The 21,546-nt window shown below is 44.2% G+C and overlaps 7 protein-coding genes across 7 annotated transcripts; 2 read left to right on the top strand and 5 right to left on the bottom strand.

Moving 5' to 3' along the window:
• Positions 1-1,372: 1,372 nt before the first annotated feature.
• GL218_01731 (putative lysine N-acyltransferase C17G9.06c) lies at positions 1,373-2,795 on the top strand (the record flags this gene model as incomplete). Its single annotated transcript, XM_033578211.1, has 2 exons — positions 1,373-2,338; positions 2,433-2,795. The coding sequence occupies 2 exons, from the start codon at positions 1,373-1,375 to the stop codon at positions 2,793-2,795; spliced, it is 1,329 nt and encodes a 442-aa protein (XP_033439439.1).
• Positions 2,796-3,216: 421 nt separating this feature from the next.
• GL218_01730 (Apoptosis-inducing factor like protein A) lies at positions 3,217-4,708 on the bottom strand (the record flags this gene model as incomplete). Its single annotated transcript, XM_033578210.1, has 4 exons — positions 3,217-3,257; positions 3,339-4,004; positions 4,064-4,405; positions 4,528-4,708. The coding sequence occupies 4 exons, from the start codon at positions 4,706-4,708 to the stop codon at positions 3,217-3,219; spliced, it is 1,230 nt and encodes a 409-aa protein (XP_033438514.1).
• A 4,775-nt stretch (positions 4,709-9,483) lies between these two features.
• GL218_01729 (uncharacterized protein) lies at positions 9,484-10,218 on the bottom strand (the record flags this gene model as incomplete). Its single annotated transcript, XM_033578209.1, has 1 exon — positions 9,484-10,218. The coding sequence occupies one exon, from the start codon at positions 10,216-10,218 to the stop codon at positions 9,484-9,486; it is 735 nt and encodes a 244-aa protein (XP_033438477.1).
• Positions 10,219-11,650: 1,432 nt separating this feature from the next.
• GL218_01728 (uncharacterized protein) lies at positions 11,651-12,571 on the bottom strand (the record flags this gene model as incomplete). The annotated part of the gene is made up of 3 exons (XM_033578208.1): positions 11,651-11,873; positions 11,978-12,275; positions 12,331-12,571. The coding sequence occupies 3 exons, from the start codon at positions 12,569-12,571 to the stop codon at positions 11,651-11,653; spliced, it is 762 nt and encodes a 253-aa protein (XP_033438476.1).
• Positions 12,572-16,194: 3,623 nt separating this feature from the next.
• GL218_01727 (Bifunctional solanapyrone synthase) lies at positions 16,195-17,896 on the bottom strand (the record flags this gene model as incomplete). The annotated part of the gene is made up of 3 exons (XM_033578207.1): positions 16,195-16,696; positions 16,764-17,692; positions 17,759-17,896. The coding sequence occupies 3 exons, from the start codon at positions 17,894-17,896 to the stop codon at positions 16,195-16,197; spliced, it is 1,569 nt and encodes a 522-aa protein (XP_033438728.1).
• Positions 17,897-18,874: 978 nt separating this feature from the next.
• Positions 18,875-19,837, top strand: GL218_01726 (uncharacterized protein; the record flags this gene model as incomplete). Its single annotated transcript, XM_033578206.1, has 3 exons — positions 18,875-19,304; positions 19,364-19,509; positions 19,571-19,837. The coding sequence occupies 3 exons, from the start codon at positions 18,875-18,877 to the stop codon at positions 19,835-19,837; spliced, it is 843 nt and encodes a 280-aa protein (XP_033438727.1).
• Positions 19,838-19,940: 103 nt separating this feature from the next.
• Positions 19,941-20,887, bottom strand: GL218_01725 (Glutathione S-transferase 1; the record flags this gene model as incomplete). The annotated part of the gene is made up of 4 exons (XM_033578205.1): positions 19,941-20,367; positions 20,419-20,714; positions 20,769-20,798; positions 20,870-20,887. 4 exons carry the CDS (start codon positions 20,885-20,887, stop codon positions 19,941-19,943), a joined length of 771 nt encoding a protein of 256 aa, XP_033438730.1.
• Between the last annotated feature and the right edge of the window lie 659 nt (positions 20,888-21,546).

Genomic DNA, 21,546 nt, shown 5'->3' with positions numbered 1-21,546 from the left:
ATACTTTCACCCTCGATACCCTCACCCACGGCTCGCCACCCAAAAGGAGGGCTCGGCACCCTGACCTCGATACCCTCACCTTTGATACCCTTACCCACCCAAAAGGAGGACTCGGCACCCAGGGATTCGGAAGCAAAAAGATACGTATTTTAAGAAAAAGATGAAAGTGGGGACTTTGGAAAATTCCACTTATTTTAGGGATGCACCCAATAAAAATGCCTAAAATTCGCGCACAGACGAACTTCCTACTTCGTAAACCAGACCCTAAGACAATATCCCTCGTAAACTCGGGCATCCCTCGTAAACTCGGGCACTCGGGCAATTATCGTGTTAACTTAAAGGGTTCCGCAATGTTAATAGTGATCAACTACTCCTAGAATGATGTCAGCTAGTTCCAAGTTATGAGGTCAATTTCTTAATTTATTCCATTTAAAGGCTAGTCCCGCTTTTTGAAATATAAAGACTTGTAAATCATGGTTATCCTTTCATCTAGAAAAGAGCTAAAATATATAGAGAAAAATACACTAGACACTAATGACGACACTAAATCATGTACCTTTAACGATATGTAATGTATCCAAGTCTAGTACCTGTACCTCTCAAGGCCGGTATCGGTCCGAGAAATATTTATCAGATCCGTGTCCACCCCACAACATTTCTTAGACGCGCTATTAAATTCCCAGCTAAATTTTTTATCTGATCCGCCGTTAGCCGTGACACACCATTTCCAAAGCTAACATGGTTCATGTCTTCCAATCCATCCGCTTAAAGTTATCTGATCCGTTTCTGCAGACCGCCAAGAGCCATGGCCTCGGTTCGTTGCTACCCCCCAGTACACAACCCTCCCAATCTCCGCAGTCCCTGTTAGATCATGGATGGCAGCATGTCAGGATGGGCTGGCTAATTCTTGAGACACGTTGACGTTGGCCGCACGATTTATTGCATTAGTGTGTAAAAAAAAAAAAAATTGAGCATGGTAGCCTACGACTTATACACTTATACGGAGATGGAAAGTGGAAATCAAGGATGCTTACCTATTAGGAACTATCGAACAAGGTATTGTACTTCAGGGTACTTGGCAGATGAGAATGATTTACTTATAGGAAGAGAAATTCACTGGTTGACCAGGGTTCTGGCGGAATAACTCGGTAGACTAATGAATTTACTCCATTTACTTTTGCTGGTACGCCTTGTCCGGGAAGGGAACAATCATGGATTTTTACTGCAAATAAGAAATTTCCTTTCTGGTAGTTTTTTTCTCGAGTAATCAAGTAATTGTTCCTAAGAAACATCGAAAAACGCCTCCAATTGATACCCATTAGATACCCAATCGCAACTGTAGATCACGTTACACCCCATCCCTTCCTTAGCAATGGCGACACCCTCTACCAACGAGCCGGTGCTCAAGCTCCCACATCCTTACCTTACGTCCTACACTCTCGTTAAGACATCGCGCCCTTCAGACTCTACTCCTTGGCTCCAAGTGAAGCCCCAAGAAGATGCTGCTAGCGAGGTGAAAGCAAAAACGAAACCGTTACCAGAACGCCTTGACAACGACACGCTCTTCTTCACTGAGCCTACGGACCTTAAGTCGAGCGAGCGGCCGGCCGAATCCAACAACACACCATGGGGTCGCGCCCGCCGCTCTCCAAGCTCGACAATTGCATGGGACGTCGCAACACCACCCACATTAGCTCAGGCCTGGCTCGTGATATACGTGCTATTCACGGTACGGCCGTCGACGGAAGGGCTCCGCCTCACACTCGAGGGACCTGGCCGTGAAGCTCTCGTGGCGCAACTCAAGGCTGTTCTACTAGCCATTGACCACCCTACAGCAGCTGGATTAAGCGACGAGCTACTTATCTTGCGCAGCACATTCTGGCAGGGCGCCGGCTCGCCGTTCGGACCACGTAGTGTCTGGGTCCCCGACTCCGGCAGTGATCCCCAAGATAATGGCAATTCGTTGCCAAAACCACTCTCCACATATCCCCTAACGCCACTCCAACATGCGATGACATCCGAGGCCAGCGGATCTCCAGCGTGGCACCCGCGGCGCCCTGCGAAGCCGCGCCCGGGCTCCGTGGTATATAGTCGGTGGATCCCTCACCTACGCGAGAACTTCAGCATGGTTGCGCTCGACTGGGAAAACCCGGAACACCTAGAGCTATTCCACAACTGGCAGAACGACCCGCGCGTCTCGCAGGGGTGGAATGAGACAGGTTCCCTTGAGCAGCATCGCGAGTATCTGCGTCGCGCTCACGTCGATCCCCACCAGATTACGCTGCTGGCCGCTTTCGACGACACGTTTTTTGCCTATTTTGAAGTGTACTGGGCCAAGGTACGTAAGATAAAGCTTAGTGCGACTTGACGATCATATCACATACCCATTGGCGCCCATATGCTCAAGCGCTAACTATTTTTTCTACTTATAGGAAGACCGACTTGGCGCGTACTACAGCGCGGGAGATTTCGACCGAGGACGACACTCACTGGTGGGGGACATACGATTCCGTGGCCCGCACCGTGTGACGGCGTGGTGGTCTAGCTTGATGCATTATTTATTCCTGGACGACCCGCGCACGATGTACGTAGTGGGTGAACCGAAATATACCAATAGCTCGGTCCTAGCGTACGATTTCATGCACGGCTTCGGACTTGACAAGTTCGTCGACTTACCGCATAAGCGTTCGGCATTTGTACGGTGCTCCCGTGAGCGCTTCTTCCAGCTCTCGCCGCTTGGGGAAAGTGAAAAGGTTGTTGGTGGTACTTTAGTTGGATTACTCCCTAAATTGTAAGATTTAAAGTTGTTGTAGAGATGTTGTCACGTGGTATGGCGACGTGGAAGGAAGAAAGGGGAAAAGAAAAAGCCTCGAGCTGATTACGCTTATCATTTTTAGGGGGCGTCGATGTGGATTTACCTGCCTAACCTAACCTAACTTTCTACATATCACCTCATATTTATCATTAATGGAGATTCATTCAGGTTATCACAAATAAACCATATAAACCAAATAAACACATATATACATTTTAACGGAATGAGAACTATACTCATATTAATAACTAACTAACAAGAACTATCTAATTTATGTGATGCAGTCGTAAGATAGCCGCGAAAATTGCGTCTTAAATCGTCAAATCATTTTACCCCGGAACCCCAATGACGCCAATATACCCCAATTAAAGCAAGACGCGGAAAGAAAGTTTTCGGTCTATTCACGCCTTAATACCACCTAGGCGAAGATGATCCCAGACGACTAAATGAGGAAAATGTTAGTTATCGACTAAGAAGGCACTGGAGCTTCAAGGTGAGATATGCTTGTGGTGGGTTAACTTACTTCTGAAGCCTAGGTCTTCCTCGAAGAACCATTCCATTACCTGCTTTCCGTGCTTCATGCCATCCCCACCGTATGAAAGGGCATTCTTGCCGACTGCGAGGCCGATCATGGGCGGAACCTCGCCTAGTTCATTGAACACAGGTTCCTTTCCTTGTATGTCCTGCAGCATGAGCTGGTGGATATTTAACCCCGCATAGCGGCCTTGATGCATGGCTGAGCCGCAGCGCTTGATGCCCGACCAATGGATCAGATCACCAACAGCAAAGTGAGACTCGGCGTTAGGGACCTTATCCGAAGAGAACTGAAGATTTGGCTTGATGTTGACGTAACGGTCCTCGCTGAGTGAATCCTCGGGGAGATAAGTGGTTGACGGTACGCTGCGGGAGATAGCCATGACAACTTGGCTCGCAATCATCTTGTGGCCGTTTTCGAACTCAACCTCGAATACCTCGGTGCCGTTTTCATTTTTGATGGGAGTCTTACTCTTCAACCGGTGGTTCAAGAGCACATCGACGCCGGCTTCCTCTGTTAGATCTAGAGCACAGTCCTTGACATTATCAGGGAGCGGCTCGGCCGACAGTAACTTAGCCCGGGAGTGCGCTAGTGAAACCTTGACGTTGGGTTGAACCTCTTTCAATTCAGCCGCCATCTCAATACCCACAGCACCTATTTGCACGTTAGAAAGAGGTTTTAAAAATCGACATGCTAGGAATAGGTGAACTAACCTCCACCAACAATGAGCACCGGTGCGGTGCTGTTAGTTACGGCATCGATGTGTCGACGGGCCTCTTCAAGATAGTCATCTCTCCTCGCTGATTGCGGTACTACAGGCCAGACACGTCGGAGTCCAGTGGCAGCAACAAAGAAATCATACACTTCATCTCGCGATACTTGGTCTGGTTGCTCAACAATCGTTGCTGTCTTATTCTCGCAATCGACCTTACTGATAGTACCGTGGACGAACCGTACGTCCGGTCTTTGCAGCACAGGGATATTTTTAAAGTTTACCCAGGCCTTCTCGGCATAGCTATTCGACGCCAAAGCAAGAGGTGAACCAATTACATGGTCTACAAGATTACCAGTCAGTTGGAATTCCAGAGTCTAACAATAATTGAAGGGGAGACAAAATTGGAGTAATTGGTGCATGCATGAGATGTAGGGAAGCGGGAGGCGGAAAGGTTCTACGTACAGAAGCCATCGCGCTCATCAACAATGGTGATCTCGACTGGGATAGGAGACTCGATAGTGTCGCACTTTTCGAGTAGATTGACGGCCACAGCTAGGCCACCATAGCAGCCACCGGCAATCAAAACCCTATAGGGGTTGGCGTTAGATCGGGCGCCGCTGATGCTAGCAAAATGAGAAGCCATTGCGAATGTTTGGGTCGGAGAATTGATTGCAGTGGAGTGTAACTTTGGAGTCGCTGCGGTTGCGGCGAAGGAGAGAATACAAGAGTATGTTAAAGGTCGAATTGAGAATCTAGTATTCAGGTGTCGAAAGCAATTGACAATTGTTGAACGCCACAACATCAAAAATTTTGGTTCTCCTTTTCTACCTCACACGCGGACGGCTAGCTGCGTTATAAATTGAGCGAGGGAATATGAAAAAGGAGAACAAATTCAAGGAACAACCAGTGCCAATGGTAGCTTGTCGGTACACGGAACAGGGTCTAAAAAAATAGGCTGATAGGTGAAACAAACATCTGAAAAAAGTATAGACGAGGTAAAGAAACTAAACTTCGAAGAAAAGTAATAACAGGCCGAACCCTAGTCATATGTATGTACCCAGACAGGCCGAATAAATTTAGTAAACTTGGGGAGTTAGGGGGTTAAGCCAAACGAGCAGCTTACTTGGAACGATAATCACGATTGGATCCATTCTATTCCGTAGCAAATGCCAAGGAGGACACATGATCCCTTTCTATCTAAAGAGTTGCACTTTATACATCTAGGTGCCCATTGCATGGTATAAGTTACAATGTTAAGTTAGGTACTTCTTAAACGAACTTGTAACTTTTTAATTCCCTTCGTCCCTGATATTTCAAAGCTTAGGTACCTACCAAATCAATAAGAATCTACATATTTCCCGAGAAAATAATGCGTGATTCCCAGCTTCGGTTAGTAGGGCCTAGTTTAGGTAAATGCATGTATGTGTGTGTGCGTGTGTCCGGTTCGGTTTCGATGTTTCATTTCCACTAGGTTAGATCTGATAAGAAGCGAAAAGAGCGGTGATCACGTCAACAAGCTTCCCCCGCCAAAGAACCGATACGTACCTGGGTACCTTCGACCCGGCGGGGCGGCAGGGGGACAAAGTTATCAGATCCGCTGCTTGCAGGGGTTGAGTGTCGAGCTAGCTGCGAAACCGGCATCGAACTCGGCCAATGTGATCCGAGGATTGAGTCCACGTACCTCGGCGTACCTCAACTCGTACTCGCTTGTACATAAGGTACATATATTTCGGTACGGTGCGTTTTATTCCTTCGAATCCACTTTTGTCTTTCTGCCGGAGGAGCTTAGAGATGTACCCGGATGGGCTTATAATATTCCTGTTTGCATTAATTGGTATAGTTCTTAATACAATAAGAGATTATGTTGTTGGTGTTTTGTTTTGAATAAGAAGAGGTAGGTAGTCAACTACTATTGTGGTTAATACAATATCGTGTACCGGCATCTCTCCGTACCTTTACCGAAGAACTTTCGTTGGCGCCGAAGGCTTAACCGCATTCAGCTAATATTTGATGGGGTATGATGGCGGACATAAGCAATGATAGATCGCATGTAAGCGGCATTTAGGAGGCTTGTACGGGGCGGGTACATACGTGATAATTCAAGCGGTGAAATAACAGGGTAAAAACTGCGAGGATTTACACTTCGGTAAGACTCCGTCATATAGGAGGTATGGATTTCTTAAGGCTTCTAACGCCACTGACACATTGGGCAGGGAGCCTCATGTTGCCCTTTTTAGCAGTGGTGGATTGCAATCCGGTTAACCGGTAATTATTCAAGATGCCGGATTTAGAAGAACTGCAGGTACGGTGGATTATTAGTCCAACTGTGCCAAAATCAAGAAAATGGATGGGAGCTATCCAAAAAGGGTAATTTAATAAGTAACGCTAGGTGCACAGTATTCTAAAATACCTAAAATATAAGATTTATGATTATTTTATTAATTTTATAGCCATATATTTAAATAACTTTATAAATATTACGTTTTAAATATTGTAATTGGTACCATTTTATAGCTTTTATTAATGCGAAAATAATGGTTTAATTTACATATTTATAAGACACGTATTAGATAATTTATTTGTTATTAAAATATCTGCGGCCTTTTCAAAAGGTTGGTTTTAAAGGGTATCACGTGCTAGCCTCTCAATACAATACCTATTTGATATTAATATTAATATAATTTATCTCAGCTAGCTTAGACTAGAAATTTGAAAATGGTTCGGGGGGAAGTACCTCCCCCAGCCACATGACTTTTCAGCCAATCACACCCCGGCACACCCCCCTAAACCATTTTCCAATCTCTAATCTAAGGTGATTTTAAACATTTTCCCCTCACTTGGTATAGCAATAATTAAATCAATTAAAAACATCAATTTCAACGCGTTTATAATAAGTAAAATCTTTATATAAGAAGCAAGTACTAATTTGATTATTTAAATAGGTAGATACGTACGCGTTTCGGGCCGAAATTAGCTATAGCACCGGTCGCAACACCGGTCGCAACGCAATAGCCGCAATAAATGTCAAAGCCTATAACATTACAACGCGATGTCGTATAAGCATGCAAAAAAGACGAGAAGGTAGCGAAAGCAAAGGACTAGCCCCGAATGATTAGAATATAAGGTATTTTAAACGTGGTTGTGGGTGGTTGTGGGTGGTTGTGGGTGGTTGTGGGTGGATGTGGGTATAGGCGCGTGGGTGCAGGCGCATGAATATAGCGTTTTGAGGTTATTTAAACGTTGAGGCCTGCGATATTACAACGCGATGCCGTATAAATATGTAAAAAAGACAAGAAGGTAGCGAAAGCAAAAGATTAGCCCCGAGTGATTAAAATAGAGGATATTTTAAACGTTGTTGTTGCCTATTGTGTTGTCGTTGATATAGTCTTATTAAATGTGTACCAGGTATGGCTAAAATGTTAAATAGCGGCTAAGACTAGAATTCGAGGAACGCCTCCCCCAAGACCCACAGATACATACACACAGACCAAGGGTTTCGTGGCGCCTGTGGCGCCAACGAGGGGGAGGCGTTCCTCGAATCTCTAGTCTTAGCACACTAAGATAAAATATAATACGCCAGCATAAAAACATATAAAAATGCATTTAAATCATTATTTTCGCATTAATTAAAGTTATAAAATAATACCAATTATAATATTTAAAATAATATTTTCGTGAAATTATTGCAATGTATAAATTATATTTTATATATTTACGTTTTTATAAATATTTAAAGTTAAAATAAAAGTTAAATTTTATTGGTTATTATTTTTAATTTGTGGAGAAAGGAAAAATAACCTACAATATATTAAATAATGCTTATATTTTTTTAATATCTTTACAAATTTAAAATCGATTTATATAAAATCTAAATTAAAATTTTTATCTTTTTTTAATAAAAATACTAATACCAATTTTAAATAATTTAAACGTATATTAATAAAATTATCCCTATATAAAAAGTATATATTACCTTATAAATTATGTATATAGTAGAAATAGCCAAACTTATACTATAATCTTAATGTTACTAATACCTTATTTGATATAATACGACTGACTTTTTTGATTTTGGCACAGTTGGACTAATAGTCCACCGTAGCAGGGAAAAAACGCCACTTGATTTGCAAGTTGTGTCACGGCCTAAGATGCAGCCGCCCTGTAAGCTATTGCTCGTGACATGTGTAACCAGCCAAAGTATAAAGTATGCATCCCCTATTCTCCAATCAAGGGTCGAGTCTCATAATAACACATAGTTACAAGTAGTTTAGAACCGAGACCTTCACCCGTTCTTGGGAAAAGAATATGTGATCAAATCTGACTATTGGAACTCAACCGGCGTTAAGCTGATATATTTCAGAATCAGCGATATCCTATGCCATTTATATATTTATAGAGACCTCTTTCTTATACCATACGATGGTTATTAGTTCATTCACCCTCGAAGCATTAGGTATAGGGGCTTCCGAGAGGATTCAAGGTAAAGCTAAGATATAATTAGAATAAATATTGTCGTGGAATCCTTTGAAGGCCGGGACAGAAGGCAAAGGCGAGAACCATTTTGAAGACCTTGATTATTGCTCCACCTTATGACAAAAGGGTAGATGTTTGGAGAAAAGGAGAGGAACCCAACATATAAATCAGACGATATACTGGATTATAGGATAGGGGATAACGACAAACAGCTATTGTATTTTAAATTTTTTTTTTTTACTTATAGCTCCCGACAGCGTGGGTTTAATTTTAACAGGTGACCAACACTTTCAATAGGTTTGGTCTAGGACTTGTATAAATCAGAACTTGCCAACGACGTTGATTTTTATGCTATCACTATTATGGCACAGGGAACTAGAAACTTTAGATATGACAACACGGGGAAGCAAACTACAAATCACGTCGTGAGTCTTCTTATTGTGGGGGGGTATCATCCATTCTCATTTCGCCGTCAGTGCTAAATACAACGCTATGATAACCTTCCGAAATATGACTCCGATATGCCATGATGATGATGATGATGATGATATGATATGATATGATGATGAGAACGTCAACAGCTGCGCATCTATGGCGCTTCTTAGACATCTAGAGTACCTCCCTCGAGGGAGACAGAGCTAGAATTCTCCTCCACTTCCTGCCTATAGCATTCCCAGCCCCAACCTGCCTACAGCATTACTCTACCTGGTTAGCGCAGACGCCAGGTAGCCGACTTTTGACCAGGGAAAAAGCCGTTGAACACGCTTTCTTATAACAGAGATAGAATCATCATAGAATCATCCTCAGCATCCAGCGATATCCAAGGAAAAAAAACCTGAGCCGGGACATTGTTGATTTTAACCACAGTGGGATTCGAACCCACTTCCTTGTGTTGCGGCACATGGGCGCGGACCAACACACATCTAGACGTTTGACTGCGACATGTCAAACGTCCTCTTCCTCCATAGCCCATCCGATGAGCTTCTCCCTCATAGCATCGTCCTCCCCGTAGCATCTCCAGACGAACAACTCGTTTGTCACTTGTTCCTCCTCATTTATGTCGAACGGGTTTCTCTCCTGCGGGCCAGCGAAAGGATTGCAAACCGGTGCTTGCCGTATCCTTCTCAAGTATGCCCGCAGCTGGTCCGACTCTTGGCACTTGGGGTTTCTCAAGAAGGACTCGGTGTCCTCCGTGAAGAACTCCAGGCGCTCCATGACGCGCTCAAAGTCGCCCGAGCGTGCGTACCCGAAGTAGTCGTCGCCTATCGAGTGGAGCTCAAAACAGTGGTGTGCGAAGTCGAATAGGGCCCTGTGGCCAAGATAGTGTCTTTGCCTATGTAGACCATTCTGGACGGGGGGGTGGCGGTAATAAGAAGTCCGTCGACGACCGGGCTCCAAGTCAAAGTGGATATTTACAACGGGCTCCTCGGTATATGATACTAGAGGAAGCAACAAGCACTCGTAGAAGAAAGGGTACATGTCTCTATCCTGGTCTGACTTTTTGGTATTCGGCTTTGCCCATACCTCCTGACGCGTTATCGCTTTCGGGAAATTGCATCGTGGCCGCATCTCCCAGAAGGGCGTGCGGGCCATGGTAGGGCGATCCGGGTCTCTTCCTCCGCAGAATCGTATATTCAAAGCCTCGGTGGCGACGTACGAGGAGTTGGATTCTACATTCATCAGAATTCGGCATATGTCAAACAATTTTGTCCGTAGGATCATCAAGGCGATTAGATGATAGCCTTTAGTAGGTGCCTGAAATGTGATTGAAATGTCGTTGGGCCAATATAGATATATGAACTGTGCCATCGGCGACGATAGGTCGCGGATGGTCCAGTATGATGTCCTCCAGCGTGTAAAGTAGTCCTGGCTCCTTGGTCTCCAGGTAACTCCTATTTTCAGTGCTGATCCAGAAGAGTACCATGGTTCGGCGATAAGATCGAGGTTCTCGACTTCGATGCTTTGGTCGATTTGGCGTCTTAGTTCTAAGCGGTTATGAACTCTTCCAAAATCGATAAAGTTACCTCCTGGCATGCGAGACAAGACTTCATGACGTATCTCCTTGCAAGTCTGTGCCAGAGGTGTGAGATCCTCGTCTTCAAGGTTGTTATATATGATACTTCTTACTTCTCTTGGGATAGTTGGTAAGTAAGATGGGGAGGTGAGTTTCGATGCCATCTTGGTGTCGGTAGTAAGTTATTATTAGTAGTTGACGTGGTGTTAGTGTTGGTGTAAGCGAGTTATTGATGGCGAATAGTTCGTAATTATCACAGATTTAGCTGTATAGATTGAGCTAACTGTGTTGTCGATGTATTAGCTGAGTGTCTATATAAGACGAGTTCTCAACTATGCGTAGGAAAGGTTAAACTGCGTAAAACCTGGTAGCGAGTGATTGAAAGTGAATTATTAGTTGGGGATAAGTCGTAGTCGACAGCTGGTGCTGAATGATTGTAGGTAAATTATCCGTAGTGAATAACTCGAAATTAATAAAAGGTAGGGGATAATTGATGGCAAATTATTCGATAAGAATAATTCGAAGTAGGTAGTTGGTCAAGGATGATCCGTAATGTATAGTTGGTGAATGGTTAATAGTAAGTAGTAGGTAGGCAGTTATTCGTAGTGGATTGTTGATAGCGAATAACTGATAGTAAATTGTCTATAGGCAGTTCTTTGCAGTGGGTTGTCTGATGAATTATTGGTAGTAGAAGATTTGCAATGAGTTATTGGCAGTGAGGTGTTGGGAGTGAGGTATTGATAGTAAGTTGGTGATGAATTTGGTTTCAAATATTTGGCAAGTCAGGTAGGTAGGAGTAAAATTAGGATAGGAGTCGTATGCTATATACCGTTTTACTCAACGAAGAGCACGATACGCATTGACATTAGGTAGTCGTATAGATTTTTTTTGAATTAGAGGTCCAAGGTAGCTTACGAGGCATAGGTTGCTCATTTTTAAAGTTGAAATATAGAAAAAACTAATATCTTTCTATAAAGTATACCCAATATGTTTATTAGCACGGTTACTAGCTAGGAGGTAAGCTTTAACGTCTATCGGATACTTTTAATATGCATCATCAAAGCTCATCATAACTGCCACACAAGCCTTTAGATACCTTTATCGCCCTCCCTTCAAAAACCGAGATTCGTTACTATCAACGGTCTTCAGGTAGTCCCTTTCCCCAAAGTCCTTATAGCCACTTCCTATGGTATATGTATACAACCAAGGAAGTTGCTCTGGTGCCTCAGCAATTTTGAGATACTCTTTCCCAGCTACGAGCCCATCAATATCTCGCATTACGGGTAGCCCTTCCTCCGAGCGTTCGTCAGCATAGTAGAACCTATAAGATTTCGTTAATATAGATCCAAGCTAAACTCTTATCGGACTATAAAGTTTACAACGGCTATAAATATGCCAATAATATAAAAATTAAGAAAAACTCACTTAAAACCTTCTTTTGCATAGGCCACTGACGCATATCTAACTCCATAGGCAGACACGGTCTTTCCAACTCCAAAGCACAGACGATTCTTAAACTGGCTGTGGTTGAGTATATTCCCGGTAAAAATGAAGGACTTCCCGGGCGTGCCAGTGGGAAGAGACCTGAAAGCCTGAATTGCGTGTTCAATTGCAATGAGTGGAGTAGTGCCATTTACAGCGACAGCGGAATGAAATCGTGAGACATTCTCTGGCGCAAGGGAGGCGAAAGGGTCTTCCGGGTCATCGAGTGTATATTGCACAGCTATAATTATATGTTTATCAGACTATATTCCCAAACTAGTAATAAATCAACATACCGTTGTACACGACAACAGTCGGGATCCCGACGTTCTCTCGGACCTTGGCAAAGACCTCTGGGATACTCTCGGGGTCATTGAAGTCAGCTTGGACCTGGTAATATCCGCGCTTCTCGAACTCTTCCTTAGGTGTCCGGGCTACGACAGCAATCTTGTATCCGGCTTCGGCGAATATAGCAGGAACTTGGGTGCCGAGTTTCTTCCCGGCGCCAAGGAAAAGGAGGACTGGTGGTGCAGACATGATTGTAATTGAGTTTACAGTTACTAGTTTAATAAGTTAAGTAGGGATGTAGTTGGCCGTTATCCTAATAATTAGCGTTTATTATAGATCAGTTTCATCATTTTTTATATTCAACGAACTTGTTGTCTAATATACTCATCATAAATGCATTTAGGACTTGCGAGACTCGCTTTGAAGCCCGAGACTCGCGACTTAACACTTGATGTGAGATCTATCGTTGTCAGCACTACTAAATACTTCAATATATCTGTATTAGAAATATACAAATGATTCAAAGGGATTTACTAACATTTAAAGATATACCCCTATTTGATTTGTTATGTTACACGACGTGATACTCAGGATTAATACATTATTAAGACGCATCACAGAGAAAAAAGTCGGATTTAATACACCGCCACGACCAATTAACTAATACCGCGGCAAGATGTATTTGATATTTCATCATTCTTTAATAGTGACATGCTTACGTTATTTGCTACATGCGCTTTGCTAATTCCTATATGCTTGAATTTATGAAAAGCCCTACGGCTGGTTGACCAAAACTCCGTATCCGGCCGTCTACCCAAACGTCAACAAATATTACTTAGTAATAACTCTAACCCTAGAATTACCCAAAGACTCGATGCCACTTTTTGATTATCGTTTTTATCCTTCATTTAAGTTTCAGAAGCTTACGACACCCCATAAAGCGCATGGGTTACCAACTCGTATTTGCGATGTAAGGTTCCATAATGTTTGTCAAGGCTCTGGAGTCATAGCCTCCTAATTCTGACTCAAACCCAGTCATAACACTGTCCCAATCTTGCCGCGCCATCGGAAACCCGTATTCGAAGGTATTCGGAAGCGTACGACTATGTATATCGGACTCGTCGGTTGAGTCATTGAAAGGCAAACCGGAATTAGGGGTTTGTTCTTGGTACTCTTTGAGATTCAAAGAGGCTTCGTTTGAACTTGATACTAGGGCGGTAGCGATACGATTTAATCTCTCGCAAGCATTATAAACCTTTCGAGCAGTTTGAGACTTCGCTGCTGGTGGTTCTAGAACCGATAGGACTGAGGAGAGTAGAGCTAGGTCGGCGCTGGAGGATGTAGATATGGCATTTCCAGCCAGTACGATAAAAGGTACAAATGGTACAAGGGATAAGATCCTATATTACAATGTTAAACACAACAATGATATTTGGGAGCCGGGGGGGGACTTACACATTCAAAAACATACACCATCCATAAGGGTCTCTTTGTAGCATACGCTCACCCGCGTCTACAACCTTAGATAATGCCGTACGTGCAGCGTCTACACACTCATCTGAGCACTGTAGCGGGTGTGATTGTATAGAACTAGGCGGAAGTATTCTATATACGATAGTAAGAAGGCAGTACATCTTAATATCAAGCAAGACCGCGGCAGCGAAAAACAGCCGGTCCCAAATTGGACCATCTTCAGGTATCTAGTGGCGTTAGTAATAGACCACGAGTAAGTTACGTAGAATTCATACAGTTGCAGCGGACTCTTGGATTTTCAGAAGTTTGCTAGCAAATTCTCTAGCATACTGGACACGATTCTGCTGTGGAGCATGCAGTGCTGATGCAGAAAATAACTTTCTCTGGATTTCGCCCGCAACGATGGAATAATCAAGGAGACCGGTATATATCCTAATAGAGTTAGTATCGTTATTATATTAAGCATTGGAGCAACTAACCGGCCCGGAGTCGTACGTAAATAGTCTGAATTGACCGGATAACCATTTGCTACATCGTAATGATGGATAACAGGTGTCCTCCCACAGGTCATAGCCAATCCTTTATCCCATAAATATGTATGCCAAAAAATGATGCTTTGCTGAAGTATCTCCTCGTTTTCTGGATTGCCAGGCAGACGATGGAAGCCTAAGTCTAAACATGCCCTTGCAGCAGCGCTTATCAGTCTCCATGCAATCGTACTATGGCCTTCCTTGACATAGAAGGTCCCCTGACCAGTCAGAATCATCTTCACATTTGAGTCGCTGGAACACTTACGAGAAGAACCAAAGCGCGACATGATTCCATCGACGGTTCCGAGCATAGGCGGAGACTTTGCATCGCCGTTTCGGCATTTGCTTTCATTTTCCTAGTGTGGAAATGCAATATCTCTACGGTTGTGCCTATGTGTTCACAATCGGCTTCTTTAGCACCTAGAAAGATGTAGTAGAGACCGACATTAACGCATATCCATTTCCAAATTGAGACTGGCTCAGTTGCGAAGTAGACGCCGCGGCACAGGTCAATGAACTCATCCTCTTTGAATGTGGGAACGTCGATGAAGAACCGTTGCTTCGAGGTTTTGCTCATACGTAAAAGCTTAAGAACAATATCTATTGGTGGTAGTGGAATATCCCCGGAAGGCGGATCATATGGCTGAGGAAGAGATTTGGGAGTTGCCTGATCTGACGCAACACCTTCACCTGTATCTGCATCGCGAAGTAGTTCGGCAATCCTCCGCGGGGAGAGTAATGGGGAAATTAGTGAGGAAGTATCTAGAGCTTCTTCGTTTACGAACTCGGCGACTGCAAAGGTCGCTCCTAAAGCATTTTCGACTAGATGAGCGTGTGACAAAAACGAAGGATCGCCATTATAGCCTTCATTAACACCAGACAGAGTAGGTACTTGTTCATCAATCATTGGTGGTGGTGGGGTATAATGTGTACTCTCTGATGATGTCGCGGTTGAATTAGGACCAGGACCAGGACCAGGACCTCTATTCAATAGGAGCGTCTGAAGCATTTCTTTGACGTCGCCAAGCTGACGACTAACATCTTGCACGGCCTCATCATATTTTGATGATAGGAGAACGCGTTGTCGTTTTTCAGTTGCCCGACGAGTTGTACGACAAATAACGTTGAGTGTTACGCAGCTCGCACATGGCGACCTTCTATCACATTTCGTCTACTAAAATAGTTAATATTTAGGTAGTTATGTTATAAGTTATCTTAGATAAGGGGTTATTGATGTTGGTCATACCTTTCGGGATTTACAATTATCGCACTAAATATTACGTAATATTAGTATCTATCAATTCTCAACTAGTTATCAACAATAAATAAAAAAATAAAAAGGAAAAAAGGAAAAAAGATACAATGAATTTAGAATCCTTACCGCAGGCCTCCGCTCTAAGGGAACACCATTTTCTGTTTCGTCCATTTTCTTAAAATCCGCTGCATCATAGTCAGAACGGAAAAGGGATGTTGGATTACCTCTCCAAAACCCCGGCTCCATGTGGTACTTTAGACTTTACCGCATCCCGAGGCCCCCGACCACTTACAACAATCTTGCTTAGTAAAGCAGGTTGCCTCTTAAGATAATATGAGGCTGAGCAAAGTGATGACGATTCAGGACTTAGAGCCAAGCATCTAAGCCACACAGATAGCCACAAAATCTATAAAATCTGGGGTAAAAAAAGGGGGTTAAGATGACATGTAAAGGAGATAATGCAACATTAGTCTAAAATAATTATATTATAACCAAATAAATCGAAGAAAACTTTAGCGAGCTCAACATATCCGCTCTTATCACCGCCCCAATACACACCTTATAGGTGTTCCTAAAAGGGTTCACCGATAACTCATCTTATTTCTAAGATTGAATCATACCACCCTCGAAATCTTGAAACCTCCGGGGATGCGCCTCTGGAATACTGCAGTAGGATCATATTTCGCGGCCACATCCCGCATATGCTGGATATTCTTGGCGCCATAGCTTCCAAGAGGATCCTGGTTTGATTCCGCATAGTTTAAGTAAAGGAAGTCTAGATCTCCATTCACTGACTTGGAAAATTCTTTAACTTGGGCCGTTAACACGGCTAGTTCTGCCTTCGCAATAGCAAAGTCTTTATCATTGGAGGTAACAGCAACACCAGCGTTGAACAAAACAGAGTTACCCTCGATATTTTCTAGCCCAAGCATGTTACCGCCTTGCTGCTCGGCGATGGTTCCCATATAAGAAGGAATAGGCTGCAATATTAATATTGATGTGAACTGCTTGGGGTCGACTAGATTGCTGAGCCTCTTGACTAAATCTTCGTGGAGTTCAACACAGCGACGAAGTATCTGGGGATCGTTGCGGAAAGTCAATGTCGTTCCAGAACCCCTATACCCGATTAGTTAATCAATTCATAGGTAACCCATTCCAAATAAACCTAAGATAATAAACTTACCTATAACCACCAGGAAGCTGGGAGCCATCAGCAGCTACTGCCATGTTTTTGAGAGACGTAGACTTAGTTAAGGTCGGAAGACCCTTAACTTTATCAAATGCGGACGTAGCGTTACCATTACCCTGTGTATTGACGTAAATTGTCTCGATAAGTGTCTCGGGACTGCTTGACGCGTTGTGGCTCCAAAGAGCTATAAGGGCGTTGTCGGCGAAGGATTGGTCTTGGTTGGCATATCCAACTACCGCATCAACCACGGATTCCGTATAATTTAAACCTAAGGTGCGAATATCGTAATACAAATCTCGCGTCGGGAGTGCTTCCATGTCGAATCGCGTGACAATGCCGTAGTTGCTACCACCTCCCTTGAGGGCTCGCCACAGATCCGAATTCGCCGTGCTGTTGGCGTTGATGACAGTGCCATTGGCTAGTACAACCTCGAAGTTCTTGACAGAATCACAGCCGAATCCCATTCGTCCCGAAAAGAAGGAATTACCGCCTCCTAGGAGGAACCCTCCCACACCAACATCGCCGTCCCGGCCCCCTGTTACAACTACACCAGCTTTCTGCAAGTCCGCGTATACGTTTCGCCATCGGCCTCCTGTATGGATCTTGGCGAGTTTCGTCTCCGGATCATAGCTCGATGAATTCATCATTGTCAAGTCGATAGTCACGCCGTTGGCAATGTTGTTGCTTCCGGGAAAGCTGTGTCCACCGCTACGCACAGCGATGTGCCAATCACCTCCGCCATTGTTGACCTTAACCAGTGCTGTTAATGCCGTTGCTACCTCGTCGGTGTTATGAGGAAGAACAAGGCAGTCGGGTCTCATACGGGCGTTCTCCGAATACCAAGACTGTATCTGAGGTTCGTAACCTGCGTCCGTCGCGAAAAGAAGGCGATCGCTAAGACCGGCTTCTTTTAGAGCGTCGCACTAGGAAGAGTAAGCAACCGACGACTATATCATTATCCATTAAGCCCCGTAGGTGTCGCTACTTACAGGTGCAATTCCACTACTGTTCGATGTTATTTCGCTGCCAGCAACCTTAGGAACAAGTGAAGGGGGGTTCCAAGGTAACTCAGATGCAGCTGCTAGCCTGGCGACCAAGGCTGCAGCGCCGATACAAGTTTTCAACATGACGAGTGATTTAGATAGCGAAGCCGTTCTTACACGAAATTAGAATACCAAGAAGCTGTGTGATTTCAAGAAGACCAAGCCTGGAGCGGCTCTGATTTATATACAGGTTTAACATTTTCTAGTTCATTGCTACTCGTCGAGTTGCTTATTCACAACATTGTTACGGTTTCTATAGCCGATCGATCTATCAATGTCGGTGATTCCGCGTCAATACCCAATCGCCATGTTTCCTGAGTGCAAAAGCTCCTGCGGTGGATGCCTGTCGGAAGCCTAGGGCCCCGAGGCCCAAAGGAGCCTCCATTTCGAGCCGAGAAATGCTGTATTTGGTGTCATAGCATTCGGTGTACAGGAAATTAAAAGATTCATTTGCATTATGATGTTCACGTACCGCGTAATTAGCATAGGCAGCAGCATAAAATCTATCCTAAAGGGGGTTATTCATGTATTAACGTATATAACATTTTCGATAGTGGGTTGCTAATCGGAAGTTAGGATATATACAAAAGTAGAGCAACAAAACAGCATCGATAACCCCGATAACCCCGATACCTAGGCGCTGTCAACTCCACGTGCTAAAACAATCTGATCTTACGATAAACTCGCGATTGGCGAGCGCGCTAAGGACATGATACGTCTTAGTGTGCTGCGATAGGAGACGGGCTGCGCAATGCTGAGACATGAAACGTCGCGGAGACGCTTGGGGTCACAGAGTCTAACCCATCTGATCTCTTGACATTTAGACTTTATCTTTTAATATTCTCTTTTGAAATAATTCAATTCATCTTATTTCTACTTGTTTCTTCAATTTTCCATTCATTCATCCCGTTATCTATCGGGTCTTTCTTTTTTCTATTCTTTTCTTACCGGGCCGGGATCCCGTATTCTTATTCGGTTTTAATACGTCTCGCTTGCGAGTCGGGCAGCAGGACTGTATAGAAGATTTTATTAAAGAAAAAAAAAGGCTAGGATTCAACGAATATGAAGGACCATCGGAAACCCAAGGACTTGTATCGCAAGCTTAGCAGGACTCGCGATGAGGATCGCGACGACTCTAGTAGCACGGACGTTGATCTAGAGGCGCTTGACTTAAACGAGAAAGATTACATGCACGAAGCAACATCACGGACAGGATCGAGCGAGAAGAGCGGGTTTCTCGCTATACTTAAGGAGCACAGATGGTTAATTGACACATTCTTATTGGTGGTCATTGTCCTGTTGCTTTTAGGAGGTGATTTTCGACGGCACGGGAGAGAACATTTCTTCGAAGGAGGTGGCGACTTGACGGGGTTTGCGCCGGAGTTTGGGCAGAAGGTCACAACTTTCTCTCCGGACCCTTCCTTTGTGCCGGAAAACACGTCCGAATTCTTCTCAGAAGAGACTCGGAAGAAGTGGTTAAGTCTAGTGCCGAGTATGTAGATGCACATTTCCCGGCCCGTCCCTAAACAATCGGCTATTAAGAGCGAAAAGCTAACCCGGAGTGCGTATTGACAGAGGGCCTCGGCTACCTTGAAATCAAGGATCCGCAAGAATATGACAATTTACCGGCGCAGTTAAACTCGTTCCCGGATCAGTTCGTCGTCACATCGTCCATGACGCACCAACTTCACTGTCTGGTAAATATCTCTGTCCCGTCCCCTCTCCTATCCGTGTGGTGACACTAACATGAAACGGCAGTATGCCATTGCCGAGGCCTATTCAGCACTTACTTCCGACACGAGCCGAGTGCCTCGGGAGACGCCATGGCACTTAACTCACTGCTTCGATTACTTGCGACAGAGCATCATGTGTTGTGGAGACGTCGCATTGGAAGGCGAACAAACCACCTTCCCTGAGGGCTTTGACGGCAGTGATGGATGGGATGCGAAGCACGTATGCAAGAATTACGGAGAGGTATATGATTACCTTGAGAAGAATCGAGCCGACGACAAAGTTTGGATATAGATTCAATACAAGCGAAATAAAGGAAGCCCAACGGTCATATGCTATGGTGTTTAAATGAATTGAATGATATACCCTAGGAACTTCTCCTGCTGAATATATGCCCCTATTTAGATGAATCAGTGCTGCCCTCAGCTAGTGTGGGTTGGTTGTAATCGTCCGCCTTGATCTTGGCCTCATACTCTTGGAAATTGTTGATGCCCTTCGGCATGCCGTTCCACATTAAACCCTGTTCGTCCATCAACTTGTCTCTCACCTCCATAATAGCTTTCCATGAGTCTCGTGACGTCATACGCTCGTGCCATGCTTTCACGTTAGAGAACCCGTTGAACTTCTCTGATGCAGGTAGTCCTAAGACGGCGTCCACCCTTTCGTTCCATGGAACAAAGGCCATGTCGGCGTAGGTCATCTTGTCACCCACGAGCCACTGCTTACCCTCGAGCCAGCCGTCTAAGACACCAAGGACACGCGTGACCTGGTTAGCATATCGCTCGATAGCTGATGGGAACTTTTCGGAGTGGTTGTTTCTGAACCTGTGTTGACAAGAGTTAGCGAAGCAACATCTTCAAGGCAGTTCTACCGACCATCCTGCGGTGCCCCAGTAAGGGCCTTGCCCACTCATTTGGAAGTGTAACCATTGATCTAAATGGTGCACTTCCGGAAAGGTAGTATAGCTCAGCTTGTGTTCAATATCATATTGCTTGATGAGGTAGGTAATGATAGCGCCAGACTCCCATAGCGTCAAGCCGTTATTGGGGTCCTCTATCGCCGGAACACGGCCGTTAGGGTTAACGTCAATTAGAGGCTTCTTTTTGACATCGGCGAATTTTATGGTTTTTAGTTCATACGGCACTCCTAATTCTTGGAGCACAAAGACGACCTGGTGAGGGGTTAACGTGAAGATCTTTAAGGTACCTCATTTGAATAAACTTGCCTTCCAAGGGTTAGGTCCGGGAGCTAGTCGCTGGATGGTTAATAGGAGTCGTAGAAAGGAGGCTTGCAGCGGCTTATAATAGACTTACGAGTTATCCATACACGAATAGGCAACGCCATGTTGACGGATAAAAGGTTAAGCAGCTATAATTTGAGATGAGGTTTGATTCTTTCGGATCTCATATTATCTCGGCATTTAAAGGTTCAAGCCTCGTCCTGTTGTGTAACAGTTATATGTCTTAGGTTAGGTCCATACCTAGTACCTTGAGGCGTTCTGCTGGGCAGTGAAGATCGGAGGGGTTATCAAAGCATCATCCTGCAAGCCGAATTGGTAGAAGATAGATAATGTTATGACAACAACAAGTGCGATAAGTCTCACAACAGTCGACGAACCCTGGGCATAATCATTGCAACCCCATTGGACTACTAAAAGCAACATGGCTAATGATCCAACAAAAAGAAGGAATTCAAGGAAATCTAAGTTCTTAAGCTTATCAGAAAGTATGGGTTGCTCGCCTTGAGCGGGCTTGATGCGATCAAGGACGAGGAAGAGTACAGCCGCGAAACCCCTAATTGGGAGGTTGATATAGAAAAACTATCTCTACGTAACTTGTTGCATCAGAGCTTCCCCTAAAGGATGGCCGATGATGCTAGCTATGTCAAAGGTTGTGCTGAATATTCCATTCCGGATAACGCGCTTGTAGAGCGGTATGATTATAGTCAAGATAGCAACCTTTGTTTAGGTAACATTTACTTAGTATTAATATACGTACCTTTTA

Source organism: Daldinia childiae (assembly GCF_008694065.1).
Source record: "Daldinia childiae strain JS-1345 chromosome Unknown Scaffold2, whole genome shotgun sequence".
NCBI classification, from domain to species: Eukaryota; Fungi; Ascomycota; class Sordariomycetes; order Xylariales; family Hypoxylaceae; genus Daldinia; species Daldinia childiae.
Note: the sequence above shows the minus strand (reverse complement) of the source record. Positions and strands in the feature narration are given on the sequence as shown.